This window comes from Bicyclus anynana, chromosome 22 (genome assembly GCF_947172395.1).
Source record: "Bicyclus anynana chromosome 22, ilBicAnyn1.1, whole genome shotgun sequence".
NCBI lineage: Eukaryota > Metazoa > Arthropoda > Insecta > Lepidoptera > Nymphalidae > Bicyclus > Bicyclus anynana.
In genome coordinates this window covers 4,509,955-4,528,281 of record NC_069104.1, presented here as the reverse complement: position 1 = coordinate 4,528,281, position 18,327 = coordinate 4,509,955, and the positions used below count along the sequence as shown (strand labels likewise).

General features: G+C 34.2%; 1 protein-coding gene across 1 annotated transcript in view; it reads right to left on the bottom strand.

Annotated features, from left to right (window-relative positions):
* LOC112046850 (neurogenic locus protein delta) overlaps positions 1 to 18,327 on the bottom strand; it is a 48,084-nt gene that overhangs the window by 14,068 nt on the left and 15,689 nt on the right. The window contains exon 3 of the mRNA XM_052888366.1: positions 2,602 to 2,662. Coding sequence (XP_052744326.1) covers positions 2,602 to 2,662 — 61 coding nt within the window. The remainder of the gene's footprint in view (positions 1 to 2,601; positions 2,663 to 18,327) is intronic.

The following is an 18,327-nucleotide window of genomic DNA, read 5'->3' as shown; positions in this document are numbered from 1 at the left end:
CATTAAAAATATACTCCTCTTAAGCTATCCACTTCGGACGCTAATGATTTTCGGTAAACCGGCCCTGCTCTCCGCCCTATCTTTGAATCTCTTTTAAGTAAATCACCTACAGTTTTTGTTAGTCGGTCAGGAGTAGTAATTATGTCGGTCAGAGTGCAGCGGGATGAAAAACTAATTAAGGAATGGGCGGCGCTGGTCAGTTTTCGCGTCTGCTGTTTTGGTGTTTATTGTATGTTTTATTTTTTTTGAAAATATAATGAATCCGGTCTAGCATCTAAAGGCAATCTAAAGAATTCCAGTGCCTACATTCATATCTAAATTAATTATCAATGTATCAAGAATTCCGAATTTACCAACAAGTCATTTTCTAACGTTTTTATGTCCTTTTCAATCTAAATTCAATTCAATCAAATTATCTAAAGCAGTTTGTGGCCTCGGAGAGTGGAAGATCCGGCTCGAAGGACCACTTTACTTTGTGAAAACGGCTTAAATCGGGAACGTATGTGATGACGGTTTTGCAGTTAGCGAAAGGGTCGTTTTAATTTAAATATGCTGTCAATTAGTGACGTTTTACTGCCATCACACACGTTCCGTTTCGCCCTTTATTGTTAGGCACAGAATACATAATTATGGATGTATTTGCGTCGTTACACTTTCCGTTTTCGTATTTTTTGGGTATTTGTCTGTGTGGAGTTGGACGGATGCATGCAGCGAGTGATTACGCCGATGTATTTATATTGTGCGGTTACATTTCATTGGGAATCGTTTTTTCGGTCACGCCATGTCGCATGTGTGCCGTAAACCTGTCGAATCTTTATTGAACGTTCAAACTCCGCGATGGCGGAACCGATGGCTTGCCAGATATTATGTTTGTTTTATAGAATTTAAATTATAGATATCAAAATTTATTTCTGCGTTGCGTGATATGGTTGCATGTTAATTTATGATTATCTTTTAAAATGAAATTGGACTTTTCTAAACATATCGTTTTTAATAATTCAATTATAAATAAGCGAATATAATTTATAATGTCATGTTAATATGCTTTTCACTTTGCAAAGTTTACTATAGTAGACGTTATTTGCACTACTAAATATAAATTACTAAATTGGGTGTTAAAAGAGGCTTATTCAAACTATCATCAAATGTGAAAATTGTCTAGATAAATTGGTGTATAATTAAATAAATGTACGCTTATGATCTGTCAGTATCGATTTGTGCCACTGACGTCATTTGCACTATTATTATAAACATACTGAACAAGCACGAAATATGTATACCGTAATAAACATGGGAATGGTCTGAGTGGAGTATTTGTCACGTGCGGGACTCGACCTCGCGACCCCGATACAAACAGGTACCCACTCTCACATCTGCGCTAGACGGCTCGGCTACGTTTGATTTTAATAAAAAAATCGTTCGTCTTCGCGAGATTTTTTGAATGTATAATTTTATTTACATTTTTTTACGGTTCGTTTTTTTCCATCTAAGATTTCTATGACAACAATTCAAGGTGAATGTTTAATCGAAAGATGGGTTAACTCTTTGATAGGTGTATTAATCCTTATAAATTTGTGCACTTTAGTGTAATTTATAAAATTGAAACAAAATTGTTACTAGTATAAATGGCTGACACAGTATTTAGGACTGCACATATAAGGGTTAATTACTTTTTGGTGACTTTTTTATATGGAATGAGACAGTCAAAGACAACAAGGTTTATTGACCTTTTATCCGAAAATGTGAAGCATTTGGATGGTTGTGGTTTTTGTCGTAGACAACTATATCAAAGCTATCGCTAATACATTAGAGCATTTCTACAAAATTTTCGTCCTACAGAGGATTAAGTTGGCTAGAACAAAGTCACCCACAGCCTTAGTTAGCTATAGTTTTTGGTGATGATATAACACATTTTCTAACTCCGAGAACATGAAGCATGTGGCAGACAAATATATCAAAGCTATCGGTCATATATCAGAATACATTAGAGAATTTCTACAAAATTTTCGTCCTACAGAAGGCTGCGTTCGCTAGAACACAGGCGCGCATCTCTACCCAGGTCACGCCCGGCGCCGCGTGCCTCGCAAACCAATAACACACACCATGGGAACATTTTTGTCCTCCACGATATGATAATATAAGCATTCAAATATACATACCGTCCGTTAAACGCACGATAAACGCCCAGAATTACAGTGAAATCTGTATGTGAGCCAGTCGTGACGCGCGTGATATGAATTTTACAAATTTTCGTACGTTTCCCCTATTGACACTTTTCGTCATAATTGTCGCTTACTCATAACTTTATCGAAAATTATCGAACTCTCAATCACTCAATCGACTTTGACATTCGACATGAAAGTGAAAATCAGCAAGAAAGTTTGTTTCAGCATTTTCCGAAATTAGCGAGAACATACTATTGAAAATAAAAATATTTCTCTTTATTGGCTTTATATTGATCAATATTTTATCTTCACCGAGAGGATCGGCTACAGTTCGTTTCAGGTAGCATGGTGCGGGTGACAGTTATTTTAACTCTTGAAAGTTTGCCGCGATTCATATATGTGGATAATACATAGTTTCAAAAACGTTTATGCTTACCATCTGATCTTGACGTTTCGTTCGAATCATGCCACGCTTCGACTATCAGAGAGAAGGTGCCCTGGAATAGATAAGAAAACTGTGTTATTAATTATGAATTATTAATAATATTAGTTAATTAGGTATGTAGTATAATAATTAAATAAATGTACACGTATAATAAATAAGACACGCTTGAAGATTCTTTATAATTATACGACAGCAAAAACTACTGCCAAGCGATGTACGTCGCTTGATTCTTTGTAGAAACTATATGGTATGTGGTAAGAAACCAATGTTTTCCCTAGCACGCTAGTATTAGAAGCATGGACACTTAACAGCAAGAGAGATCGAAGACGAAATTTAGAACCAAATTTAGGGGTAGACTTTGTGCATAAGGATTTCAACCAGGGTAAGCACAACGAGTACAATGGACTAAATGGAAAATTATCATTAACTTATTTTAACAGCTCACTACAGAGAAAGACCTCACGACAGAGGATATGGAGCTAAGACCCACCAATTTTCCAATGCGGATTGGCGGGATACAAGCCTTTATTTAGCTGGATATATTAATACAGTGCATCGTCACTTAACATCAGGTGACATCGCGGTCAAGTGTTAACTTGTAGATGAATACAAAATACTAGGAGAGAATGAAGTGGTAGGAGTATTGTTGACGAAACCATAAACAAACAAAGGACATACAATTTCATAGACAAATTCTTTGTTCGAAAGTTCAACGCAAGAGAACGCTCGTCGCTGTCTCAATAAGATAAACCCAAGATACTTGTATCCTACCATCTTAAGCTGAGACCAACTGAGACCTTTAGAATGGGCGCGCCGTTCGAGCATTTCAAATATTTCCTTTACTTTACGGCGTCTGTACAATACAGACGAGCCAACTTTCAACTTTACTTAAAACTACTTTTTTTAGACATGTTTTCATCGATCTGTAATAACCTCGGGTTTAATAGTTTGATAAGTATTGCATTATCTTGATGAAAATCTTATACTGTGTGGATTTAAGCTCAGATTTATGCTGTTTATATTATATTTAAACAATCATAAAATAAAACGTATTATTGGTAACTGAAATAAGTAGGTATGTGGAGTATTTTAAGTAAGATTTAAGTCATGGAGACGCTTTGTAAGTGTAAAGGAAAGTTTTGCATGACAAGGTTGGTCGGTCATACTTAATTATTGGTATTAAGTTGGATCGCGAATACGACGAACTTGTCGGCGCATCTGTGCACGGCGGATGAGTGTAAATTAACCATGATAGACAGGTGAACGGGGCAGATGGCTGAATTGTTTAATACAAGCTAAAAATATAATACATAAGCCGGTCCTGGCGTACTTAGCGCCTAATATGGAGGACTTTTAATGTTTCCGTGGCATCCATCGGGCGGTGGAAAAAATTGTTAACGGGTACGTACCGAGTAGCCGATAGCGAGATAGCGCGGTATTGACATTTGTCGATGTTTGCCCAAGGAGCCGAAACGGCAGTCGAAAATCGATTATCAGTGATAACAGTAAGTCAACAGTTTGTAGGCGCCTGTCAACTTTATCAATGGGTTTTATGACATATTTTGGACATGGTAATACGCGAAAATGTTGCTAGACCCCCAGTTTCTGAGATACTCTATAATCAACGATTTTTACACCTTGCGTCGTTTAATGTTCTAGTTTTTATCGTTAATTTAGCACGCATTTATCACTTGATGGTAATAGCCGCTTCCCCTATCTACTGGCGCTGCAGCATAAAACACTGACACATGGAAGTACATTCCAATGTTATTGTTTTAAAAATTGCATTTAACTAATCGCTTGTTAATTTTGTGATCGAGGTTTTTAGTAACCGGGGGTTAGACTTCATGAAAATCTCTCTAAGACGCGATCCAAACCGGTTCGTTTAGTGAACCGTTCTTCGTTCGTTCACAGAACGCGGTTTGAACAGTTTATGGAATGAATGTTCTTGAACCCTTTGAGATTCCGACCGCGGTATACTGTAGACGGTAAATAAATCGGCGTTTTATATAAGTACTACAAGTAGTTATCACATGTTTATTGATTTTTATCTGCTTCCTGTTTTATTTACAACATAAATAACATGGAGATATGTTTAATATCTTAGCGACCTGGTGACTGTCTCAGTACGATCTTATATTTGAAATGGTCAGGGTTCGATTATCGGCTCGAGTCTTCCAGAAGATACAATATATTTGTATGATATAAGTACTGTAGAGATTTTATGACAAGTTTTTTTTATAATCACGATTGACATTTCTGATGACTTTTTCCTTCGAAAGTGACTGACTTAGCGAATAACCCAGGAGGTCAATTAATTAATTAAAATAAAACTTCAAGCCAAATTCATACCCCTATTTGTGTATGATTTTACTCCCATAATATAAGTGTCTTCAAATAAAGCCTTCGATGTTTTGTTGAAAAATTATTCATCAAGCCGCCATGTTTGTTATTAAGCTTATGAATTCCCAGGCATTGTAATTTTGTGTGTCCCACTTACGATGTGTCGATAACTATGTGATTGACACGAATTGATAGCGCAACTTACTGAGGGAAAATCGTAAAGAAACGGGTCAGTCGCTATCAATAAAGCGATCGACGGTACCCAAAGAAATTGCCTCTGTGGGGTAAGTACTGATGGTTATGGTAATAAAGGGTCGGTTTCACCACCATCTGTTAAGTCTCGGATAGCTTATTCACAAGTTTTGTCTTTGCCAACTTTACTAATACATATTACAAAGAGGTAAAGTTTGTAATGTGTGATAATATCATATATTCGCAGATTTGTTAACATGCATTAATACTAATGCTAAATTGTTGTAAAGTTTTCGCATGTGAATAAAAAATGCTAATGATTTTTTTCATTATGCTATAGTGTTTTTCAGATAGCATGGGTACGGTGACACTCGCCTGTATTACATTAAAAATACGTACAATTATCGTGAAACGCGAACTTTCAAGAGTGACACGAACGGTCACCCGCACCATTCTACATGAACTTTTCGCATTACACGGGCATCGGGGCCCGTGGCCGAACGTAATTAGATACAAACGTAACAGCAGCTGCGCGCGACGGAAGCAAAGGGTCACCATTTTAATTCCCTCATAAGATCATTACACGATCTCTTAAGGAGTGATTCAGTTCTGACAGATGTCGTTGTCAATTAGCCAGATGAATGAAAACACAATCTACATCAGTCCGATCCCAACAATGGGCTATTTGCATAGGAACTGATAAAGGCCTCTCTATGCGAACAATAATCATTGTGGGTTTAAATCAATGGTAGAAATCCAGTTTCCCAACGAGCATCACACGCCTCGTATACGGTACAAATGCGAGTTTTTTTTTTTTTATTAACTATGCTCTTCAAACTGAGACGGAATAGGCTTTCGACATATCTTCATAGATTCCTGTGCTGCTGCGATAAGTTTTTCGACCTTGTTCATAATATTTATCTCGGAGGATACAATGTTGGAACATTCTCTTTCGAGCTATAAATGTTTTAATTGGATATGTTTGTAATTTAGTTCTTCTATGGATTTTTTTTGATTTAAGCAGTTAAACTGTCCGATGACTGATTTTTATAGTATAGTTTCTTATTAAGAGTTACTTAGTGCCCATATGAAACTATTAAAAACAAATAGTAAAGGCTGTCATAGATCAGAGGATAGGATGTCAGATTCCTCCGAGTTATCAGCCATATTGATATGGTACGCGGCCTATAAGTTGACTTTTTTTTTTTTTTAATTTTTTACAAGTTAACTGTTAAGTGACGACATTACAATCGCATATGACATTTTCAATTAGGCAACCAAAACACGCGTGAGTCTTTTGCTTATGAATTGATCGCAAATGACTATAATTTTAGTTCAACTTTCTTGCCGGGATCTAAACGCAATTCTAATTATTTTACGGATATCCTCCTTGCTGATTTAAGCATTACACACACCAGGCGAGTCATCCAGATTGACTCAGTTCTCTTATCAAGCGTACACTTAGTACATGTGATATGTCCAGTTTTGACGAATTTATAATAAGTAAGGCGGTTAATGCGTCCACTACACTGGCGGACGTGTTATCGAGCTTTACTGAATACCAAGCAGGATGAAAGCGGTTGGCTGATTTTGAACTTTATCTACACTGACAATGCGATGTCGACTTAAGGGCTTGCTTTATTTATTAAGCCTTGAATTGACAACTATTGTGAAAGTAATTGCTTTCACTACGATAAGCTGTAAATTTAAAAAAGTGAAAATCAAATACTAAATTGTCGCAAAGATTTAATATCTATACTATTACTAAACATTTAAGTATAAATACATAATATTTCAGTAGTTCATTACTTGTATCCAAATCCAAAAAAATTTTTTCCAAAAAAATTTTAGCAACAAAAATAGTTTATTTTTAAAAGTGAATGCAACTTTACTTCTAAATATATGTATTTTGGTACTTCTGCGTTTCTTTGTTATTGTATTTTTTTCCATCCTTTATGAAATCCTCATCATCCTCAATTTACTACAAAGGACGCCCTTAACGATTCCCGCTGTATAAGGAGCGAGGTTGCCCAAAAATAATCATTATGATTCGTTTGCACGACGTATATATGGTTGTACTACACGCGGTATTGATTTGATCGAGTATGGAGAACGCATTTCGGTCAGCTGAACGCGCCTTAAGTATATGCGGTTCCCACGACAGTGACTCTCGGGCGGCCCATAAAAAGCGAACGACGTAAGCGTACGTGCAACGTGGCTCTAGTACGAGATTGGATACGCAAGCGATGACGGTAAATCGAGATTTTTGAAGTAATAAACAAAGCAACAAAAATTTCACAAACAAAAACAACAGCAACATAGAAAAACTTTCACACAGATTCTTGTCTGTTGAGAATTTTGATCACTTATATGTAATACGATTAGATTTGATAGATGAAGTAAGATGGTAAAAATAATATGTTAATGATTTTTAATAGTCAAAGCAATATTTGAGTTGTTCTTGATAGAGTTTGGATATTCTCAAACAACTTAGTTTACGATAATATATTCGTACTAAGGGTAGAGGTAGCCTTTATAAACGTGCCCGCGTCGGCGATACCGTATACTTAATTATGATACTTTAAACGGGCTTGTAACTTAGAGGAAACTTTGCTTGTGCAGTGTGCACTACGCCTTATGAAATCTTAATTTGAAATTCGATCGACTCCGATCCGGGCGTTCTCAATGTTCCAATTTTGAATCTAATGCCATCGACGTTTTAATTGGCCGCCATTACAAATTAGGATTTTCTTTTTTTAAATGGAACTTAGATCCGAATATCGTGAGATCTTGTTTTTTGTTTATGTTTTTTTTTATGTTTAGACACAAGGTAACCTAATCTAATTGACTATGAAGCTTAAGATGGAAGCACACTAATACGTGTTAAGTTAAAAGTTTCACAAGGCTCCTTGACTCAATGATGTTCATAGTCATAGAGTATAAACCTGTTTAATCATCAAAATTATAATAATGATAACAAATATCTATGCTTAGACATAAAACTTTGATTATGAATAATTAATAGAACAAGAATTATAACATAAACTGTGAATATCAACATGAATAAACATTCGCTTTGCTGCATAGCACATATATAGTGGATCGCCGGCCTTAGACCATATCTGGGACTGGTTTAGGTTATTTCGTTATTAATTACCCAAATGTAAGGAATACGTGGGAAAGAAGTCACTTTTGTTCGGTTCACCATCTGTTTTGGGTTTGGGTTGTATTAGTGACAAACAAAAGGTATTTGGTAATCAGGTGACCGCTTGTTTTGCGCATCTTGGGTACACGTGTTAGGTTTGCATTGTTTTGTTTTTGTGTTTATTGTTTATCTGTTTCATTGTTTTCACCATTTTTGAATGATGAAATGGTACAGCTGTTTTGCATTTTTGTTTTTGTCATTTTCGTGTACAATGGTAAGATAAGCAATTATGATTATATTGACTGGGAATTGGTATCGAGCAAAAAATATTTACAGGGATTTTTAATGCCCACAATTTTGTTCGTATGCTATAACTTTGTACTATACGAAAAATGGATTTAAATTATACACATAAATGATAAATCTATACTAATATATAAAGCTGAAGAGTTTGTTTGTTTGATCTCGGGAACTACTAGTCCGATTTGAAAAATTCTTTCAGTGTTAGATAGCCCATTTATCGAGGAAGACTATAGGCTATATATTATCCCCGTACTCCTACAGGAACCACGCGGATGTAACCGCGCGGCGTCAGCTAGTATTAAAATATTTTTTTTGACTGGCAATAAATTAGACATTTGTCAGCGATCTCACTTGATGATAAGTGAACATGTATGATGTAATAAGGTAGCGTCTTTCATCGAAATAGTTTTATATTATTGGTTTCTACCTTCACGGCACACTGGTTTCTACACATCTTTATACTGGAATGTTATATCCAAGTTTTTGACGATGTTTGGCAACTAGCCGCGGCCGAAGACCACCAGACCATAACCGAGACAATTACACTATTATTATAAATTTAATTAACAAAGTATTAAATATTAAGTATGTAGTTGTTTACTATGTGACCTCATTTCATAACACTTGACTAAGTTTTAAGCAGAAATATTTCTAGCAAAATATTTGCAACATAATTGCAATACTTGCGTATACAAATTACAAAGTTAATGCAGAAATTGCGATATTCAAGTAATAGGTACTTAATATTTTTATGTGTATTTGAAGTGCAATATGTGGTATAATAAACAATTAATATTTTCACATATTTACGAATTAAAAGTTTTCTTTGAATGCTAACTCTATTAATGCACTACTTTCGAGAAACAGTGTTTCATCTAAAAACATTTTCTTTAAAAAAATCGCAAAAAATTACTTTTGAGTAATTTTATTACACAAAATACATTTTTTTTAAAATAAAACTTTATAAAATTAATAACAAAATACCAAGTAAAATTTATCTAATCAAATACAATTAATTTGTTACTTTTATTCACAATATTAATAACAAAAATACATCTATCTATCTGTGCGTACGTCTCAAGTACAAGAAACACAGTACAAGAAAATGCCTATACCAAGTTATTTGGAACACAAACAGGCGTCCGTGATGAGGATTCGTGATTTTGTATTTCACACTTGCGCGCAATGTGTGGCGGCGAGAGTAGAGACGGGTTTTTTCATTTAACTATAATATTATTCCTTATTTGACTCTGATGCGAGATTCTGTGGTTATGACTGAGGTAAAAAAATAATGACAAAATAATGTTTTCACCAATCGAAAGGGTTACTAAATTATTATTCATCTGTCAAATACAATATTAATATTATGAACTAAAAGGAATTACTTATAAGAAACTGAATTCTTTTTCAAAAAATTTCAAAAATTATTTGAAGTTAAATATTTTTACTTTAATTTTTTTATTAATTTTGGACAATAATATAAAATATAATACAAAATATGATATGTGTTTTATTAGTAAAGACGAAAATTTTGTTAATGGAAAAAAAAGTATTTACGTTTCAAAAAAGTTATATTACGAGTAATTTAGTACAACTGCAATACAATAACCTAGTGTTAAACTTGTGTTTACTTAACTAAAATATTAATACTTAATTGAATATTGATTCATCATAACTAAAACTTTTAGTTAAGTAATTGTTTGTTACATTTTACAAAATGGTATCCATCTAGCAAACACGATCCAGATCAAAGTAGCGTATCAGACTCGAATAATCCGAATTATCATTGCTTTTAAGTACATAATACCTAACGTCTTTCTATTCTCGTATTCTCGATTGTTAAGAACGTTGACCCGATGACTCATATTATTCAGAATAGACTTTAATTTAATAAGTGTGCACTCGGCATAACATAATCGTTTATGATACCGTGTGAATATTGAGGGTGACTTTTTGGCACAGGTCTACACGTAGCTTAAAATCATAGACAAACCTCGAAAATTTTTAGTAATTTTATAAAAAAAAAACTGGCAATATTTTTTGCACTGTTGTAATTTTATAGATATAAAGAAATTTCCTTTATTATTTATACTAATTATAATACTAATTAACATAGTAAACTTTCATATGTATCTACTCAATGAAATGACTTAAATTCGTATTTACCATCCATAGACAAAAAATAAAAAGCTAAATTAATGTTGCTGACCATTTGCTGACCGATCTTATAACACTACCCTATAGGGATTTCTTGTACGAAGTATTCTCAGACAAAAAATATCCAGGTCGAAGTTTTATTGGCGACAGTACATGCATTCGGTTAGAATGCTAAGCAGTTTCGTTGTAAACACGAGTAAGTATGAAGTATCGGCCCTAGATAGATATAATACTGATAAGTTGTGAACGACAGAATGACGAACGTATGTAGTTAAGTACTAGATGTACAATGTTAACCGATCGTGTAATACCTTCGGCCCTAGGTGTAACACTGTTAAATTGTGAACGACATTATGACTGTAATGTGTAGTAAGTGCTAGATGTACAATGTTAATCGGTCGTGTTATACCTGTTGGTACTGCGAAGTGCATATAGACAAAAGACGTTCTCAAAGCAACGCGACCTCGCGGTCTATGTGAACTTATATTCCAAATTCAAATCGTTCGAGAGTTGTTGTTTGCGTTCAGTAAATATTTGTTTTATTTCTCTTTCATACAAACCATAAGTAAATGGTTCGAGTTAATGGACGCGTAAATTTGAAAATGGAACACCTAAATCAAATTGTCGATAAGCTTTTTGGTATTCGACCAGAGACGTTTTGGTTATTTTTTTAAAGTCCTTCAATAAAAGATATTGGCGATTATTATTAACGATGTAAAATTATATTTTCAAATCGTATTTTAAGAGCGATATAAACATTTCACGGCAATTAAAGTAACACTTTTAGGTGCTTTGAAACTCATTTTTTATCGGACATACCAAAATTTTAATCAATTGTTGTATAAAAATTCATTTTATTTTATATTTTTTCACAAATACTGATAGCTTAATAAGAAAAAAAGAAAGACAAAACAGATAAAAAATCTCATGGCTCATACCGAAGTCAGTTTGTGGTCATGACATAAACATCAAGAGTAATTATCACAGCTATAAAGCGTCAGTGTTGCCACAATCGGGGCTTAAGTAAACATTTGGGGGGGAAAATTAGCTTCATTTATACAGACTAAAAGAAAGACATAGACAGGAAAATGTACGCCAAAGTAGAATAACCGATTTCAAATAAAGATGTCTCAATAATATAATCTATTTTATCAATCCTTAAGCTAGCTTAAGCTATATTAATTATGGTTTGATAACAGTGTAAATTACAATTAAAAATGCGCCTAAACATTTAATCATATCGATGGCATACGTGAACGTGAAACCCTGGGGTTTTTAGGGTTTAATCCCATGGAGCATAAGCTATTTGTAATATACGATTATTAAGTTTCTGTACTTGCAATATTGGCGTGACAAGCTTGTTCGCCACGACCAGCTCCGTCTATTTTTCTCCTTTAGTCAATGACTTCATTACGAAAGGATTAATTACCTCTCTAGTTTTACTGGGAAACACTAAAAGTTGAGCGGTAAGTCGTAATTTAAAATGAAATGTTATTCTTTTATATTATCTGTGACGATTATTTTCTGGGGGAAGGCTTGGAAACATTAAAAAAATATACGGTAACAACTTTTTTGGACAACCGGTTTATTGAAGTAAACATAAAAATACTTAGTTTATTTTTCAAAGTTGAAATATTAAAATCTAATGAAAACTAATGATGTTAGAAAATAGAGGTGCCTTTTTGACATAATAAATGTTTACTTTAAATTAAGTTTAACAAGATTATCTATAAACTAAGTCATCAATCAAAACCTTCCACACTTTTTTATGCAAACAAACTTTAAGAGGGTAACCCTATAAATTAACAATTTATAACCCCAAATTAAAATGATCGCGAAAAAACCGGACACTTTGAGGCCGGAATTCGGGACTTTTAAATCCTGGGCGTAGTGAAAAAAAAGACAAAATTTAATTTCACATGGCATCAGCGGCATTCTCCCTTACTCAGGCACCGTGGAATTCGAAAAATTAAAATGTCGGCCATAAACAAGGGAATGATTTGAATGAGGCATATAAGAATTAAAAAAAAAATTGGTCCTAACAAATTTTTGGAGATGTCCCCAAAGACTTACGGTGTCCGATTAAGGTCGTTGGTTTTCGTTGATGTTATCGTGAGTTTACTTTTGAAATCCCTACAAAATGTTCATGTTTACTAAACTTTTACTGTATTAGTAATATTACTGGTATTTTTACTAACTAATCAGCTCTTTGTGCTTTAGTAAGCAACATTGTAAGACTAAACCAGTTTTAATATTTTATTTTACCGATATTTCTACTTACTTCAAGAAAGGTAAGCTTTGAAAGCATAAAGCTTTATGTAATAGGTTAGTAAATAAAGGCAGAAATCTATAACTATTATTTAGTAAAATTTTCAATTTAGATATTTACTTTTATTTGTATTGTATTGAAATTTCTTTGTCTGTCTATTCACTATTCATTTGCCGTTCTGTTCTGTCTCATTGAAACTATTCGGTAATTGTTTGGATAAAATACCAACAGTTTTCATTAATCGATTAGCATGGTCGACCAATTAATCAATTAGTCTGCATTTTTTGTTAAGTTCATTCCACAGTTTTTTTATTTGTGTTTATACCAAAGCTTTTTATTACCTCTCCGAGGTTTTTGATAACATTTCGAAAATGAGTTTAAACCGAAATAGTATTATATCTTCGGACTCTACGACTTGATTGTCCGATAAGCCTTGAGAAGGGTTAAGCGATGAAACTGAGACCGCGATAAAAACAAATCACATCAGTTCATCCGAACTTCATCCGAACTGACACGCGGTATCCAACACAAGTTCAGACATGATTCTCTCGATACGTAGCTTTTTTTTTTCTAATCCACTTTGCATACCTACGCCGGCAGTCCGATGAGTAAGGTTATAAATGTATCTAGGATATTCCAATCACGGCAGTCTTGGATATAAACTGGAAATTAATATACAAATCTAATTTAAGAACATCGAACTCTGTTATTATCTTCATAATTAATTCCTGAGTACCTACTTGCAATAATTTTATCTTTATTATATTTGACGAAGTTAAGAAAACTAGTATGCCTTTTAATAAATTCGTATCTAGTATCATTATAATAATATGTAATAAGTTTAGGTTTAAGGAAAATTACTAGTAAGTCAAAATTGTCATTTTAAGAAGTACCGAATTGGTGTTTAATAACAAAGTTCATTAAAGTCATGTTATTGTAGCTACTGACAATATTCCTAACCTAAAAAAAGAAATACACGACATACTTAAACATTTAGATGTAAATAATAAGACTGACTGCAGATATTTTTAGAATACGAAATCAGTCACACCAAATAGCGATACAATCAACATTTAAAATGCTAATGCTAATTTAGAAGGTTCCCATACTATGACCGGCCTTTGACACGTCCATATATTCACCGAAGTAAGTTACAAGGCACGTAAGTACAGTGCTTCTACACATACTAAATAATGGTTGCGATTTATTCGTAGTTGCGGATACGAGCATGTGAGCTTTAGCGACGCAATTCCTAGAAAGAGCGTATGATGAATAAAGACTTGGAACGCGATGAATTCCATCAGTGGATTTTAGGGCCCCTTTGAGAACTGACGAATAAAATCGTCTTAAATGTACAGCGTCAATAAAATGTAAAGCATAAAACTTAACGAATACCCAATTAAAGAAGCTATATTTTTAAATAAAGAAGTTTAAGCGGAGACAAAATATAACAGATAATAATAAACTTCAATGGTGTAGCAGTAGAAATTTTTGTTAGCAAATAGATACGCAGATACGATATAATAAATGGAACCTCGTTTGTCAGTTGTCACCTTATCACTGTAATTCGATTTGATCACCGAATTTGCGACTTTGCCACCTTTCTTAATTAATAAAGTGATTTACACTGTCTACTTAACTTAATTTGCACATTTGTCGCTAGAAAAATCCCATAACTCGGTGCTACCATTATAAATCGGGTTCTTTGAACAATTTTATTAGCGGCTGTAAATGTTGGAGAGACGCAGTTAAAATGTCAGAATCTGACCGTAAACGAGCGTCCATTTGAAAAAGGAGTGTTTTCTCTAGACGTGCCGCAATAACAAGACCGGTAAACTTTATTGTCTATTCATCCTCTTGATGAGCTTATTTTCCTTATCTTCCTGAGCGATGACTAATCATACTCACGAATTTGAGATTCCCATTGAAATGTGTTGTTGTTTTAGCAAAGTCTTAATAGTTGTTTTGTGTGAAATGTTTGTTTAGGCGAATTTGTGTTAAGCAGCAGTTAATTGATAGGTTGCCGAATACTTGTGCAGCGGCTCTGAACAATGCAACCAGTGCAGCAATTATACACGGTCTGTTTCTTCAAATTTGAAACTTATGAAATCGAATAGCAAAACCGGTAATCCGTACGGTCTACTCTCGAGGAATTTCATTTCGCAATCCTTTTTTTTTTTTATCCAACTTTAATTGCTGTTCGTCGAAAAGGAGAGATAAAAGACGGTGTAAAAGAGGGAACACGGCCGAATGAGGCATTCCATGGCTTCGGTAGATTATTAAAAGAAGCGGATGCGGGGGTAAGTATTTTAAGAGGATCCCGACGCGAGCGGATCGAGATAAAGGAAATTATTAAGCACACTCGAACAAAAACGGAGACGGAAGTTTCACTGCCGCTCCATAGAGCTATAGAGATGCGTGGCGTCTATGCGGCGTGCTGTATGAAATTATAAAAGTAATGAGTCGGTGATTGTTAGAAGGTTTGCGTTCTTCTGTTTTTTCCTAAACAATCGGAGGAATTATGTAACGCCCGCATCGTTGATCGAATACTAATGGCGGACGTGTTAACCGATTATAATTCGGTCGTAATTATGGACGATTTGCGGCGTCCCCCGGTCGTGTTAGTTCGAATTCATGGAGGCGTGAAGATTTTATGAGACGCCGTGTTGCTTGTTAATTACTTTCTAATGAGGAATATACGCAGGGTTGGCTGGCGCTCGAGCTCCATTTTCGGAAACATGACCACAATCTTATATTGTAATGCGGTGTACAATTATGCATTTATGCATATTACATCCAATTAGTGTAACTGCTGGTGATGATACGGTGTCTGTATTAAAAGATCATTAATTACATCCTCACCTACCTTTACGTGTTGTTAATATTAATAACTATAATACAGTGTGGCCGGTTAATGGAATAAGATTACCACAAGAGTGTAGATAAGCGAAAAGGGTTCATTAAGTTTTAATGGCACAGTCGTTCTGGAAACTGGCAACCTTAAAGGCAAATAAGGTTGGCATTTCACACGTAACGAAGCCGATGCGCGACGCGTTACTGAACTATTGTTATGAGATACAAACCAAACGTGACGTCAACGCAACGTTAATTTCCACGAAGCATACATACCGTTTTTCGCACATTACAAGGTGTGTCGACATTGCCTTCATGAGATGCTACTTTCATTTAAATTTTTACCAACATTCAGAGCGTGAAACCATTGACGAAACATGCAAAATAACGAACAATCTCCAAGAATTAGTTACGCCGTTGCTTAGTCTACTTGCTCCACAATAAAGACGTGTGTTTCTTCACATTATGACATACATGCATTAATAATAAGCGGCTTAACTTGACGACTGACCTTTTTTTGAAAGCTTTCAAAAAAGGAAAACGTTCTCAGTTCAAAATTCTTTTATTCGGCTTGCAACATTAGCTATTTATCATACAATTATTTTTAAAATAAGAACTTTTTCTGATTGTATAGTGTAATAACTTTTCCAACTTTAATTGTATGTTATAACAATTGTAAAAGACAATTGCTTTGTTTTTGTTACCAAAGAGCAATAAAAACCTACTGTTGGCGGATGCACGGTCAATAAAAAAGTCTGTGGCAAGCGGTTGCCAGCGAGAAAGACATAAAAATACAAATATGAGCATAACAGCTCGGCTCTTTGATTTAATTAACCTTAATTAAGTTAAAGCACGCCACTCCTTGTCAGCGTCTCACGGTAAAAAAAAATTGATAAAGCCCGCGGTGTTGCCCTGCTACCTGAAATTAATTCCTTCCGGTGATAGTGTTGCCAATGGATAAAATAAATACTAAATATAAACGTGTCGCGTCGATCGCCAAGCTGTTTACAAGTGAAAAACAATGATAATTTATATTTCCTGTTAATTTGTTTTCCTAGGGAAACAAGTTTCCCGAATGTTTATTTTAAAATTAAACGGAAAAGATAATTGAAGGTATGCCTCCGCCGCAGTCTCGATCAAGACTGTAATTGAAGTGTTTTTGTAGGCTCTATGTGGATCGACCTTCCACTGTAATCTGCGTGGGAAAGTGACTTGCCGAAACGATTGTCAGTCCTTTCAAGAAGCATTTTTGTTGTGCAGCACAATTTATTAAGCGAAAACCTGTTGTATTCTCGCAACCGAGCATCTAAATTTGAATTTCAGTTTCAAGTTTGTACATTTATGAATGCGAACTCTTTATTTTTTAACCATTTTTAAAAAGTTAAAGCCTTTCTGTTTCGAGTGCTATTTAAACATTTAGAGCAAGGTTTAAGTAAGCTAAGTAGGCTAGTAGGTAACCTAACATGAAGGTTTAGCTTTCTTTTGATCTCTCGTAGTAGTATGATTACAACTATTAAAAATTTTGGGTTATATTTAAAATCGCTTTGAGTTCATCTTCGAGTTGTTAAAAATCAGTATTATTTAGTTTTATAATGATTTAAGATCTGTCTATAAATGCCAATTTCAAATTAACCCGATCCATCACAGATTGCATCATCACTTACTATCAGGTGAGATCGCGGTCAAGCGCGAACCTGTCAGAAAAAATGGGTTGAAATAATTTGTGTATAATTAACAAGGTATTGATCGGTTTATCTCTGCCACAATGAGATATAGACGGACTGGACGAGATAAAAACATAACAATAGCGTCTATTAGGTTACATCTAGGGCTGGCATCCGTTAGGTTACTTTGACCACTATTTTTTTTTCTCGAGCAAGAACCCAAAGCCAATGCAGAATTTAAAAAGTAGCTGAGTATTTGAATTTGGAAACCCTGCGAAATATAAAATGTCAATGACATAGTCACTTCGTATTCATTTTTCTAATCAATTATTCGGATATACTTTTCTAATTCAATATAAGTCCACTTATATTTATGGTTAAATTTGTTTCACCATTGAAAGGCCTTGTCCTAAATTTTGTACATGGCAACCCTAGTTACGAGAACATCAAACTAACGCAATACGGATCTATGTTTAATCTAAGGTATAAAAAAGTATAGTTCACGGTCAGTTTCAGAGTTTTATTAACTATAAGACGTGCGGAAATGTATCTTCTAAATAAGTATTTATTACAACCTATTTGTCTATTTTACTTATTGGTATTATTATTACTTATTAGTTATTTAAAAGACTAGTTGTTTTTGTATATATATTTTTGTTTAAAGACAGTCTACATACTAAACGCCACTGTTTTTAAATTAAAACTTTGATTTTGTTTATTTATGAACAATATTATAAAGCATATTGAAGGAGTATAAAAAATACATTTTAAACTAAATTAAATAGACGCCA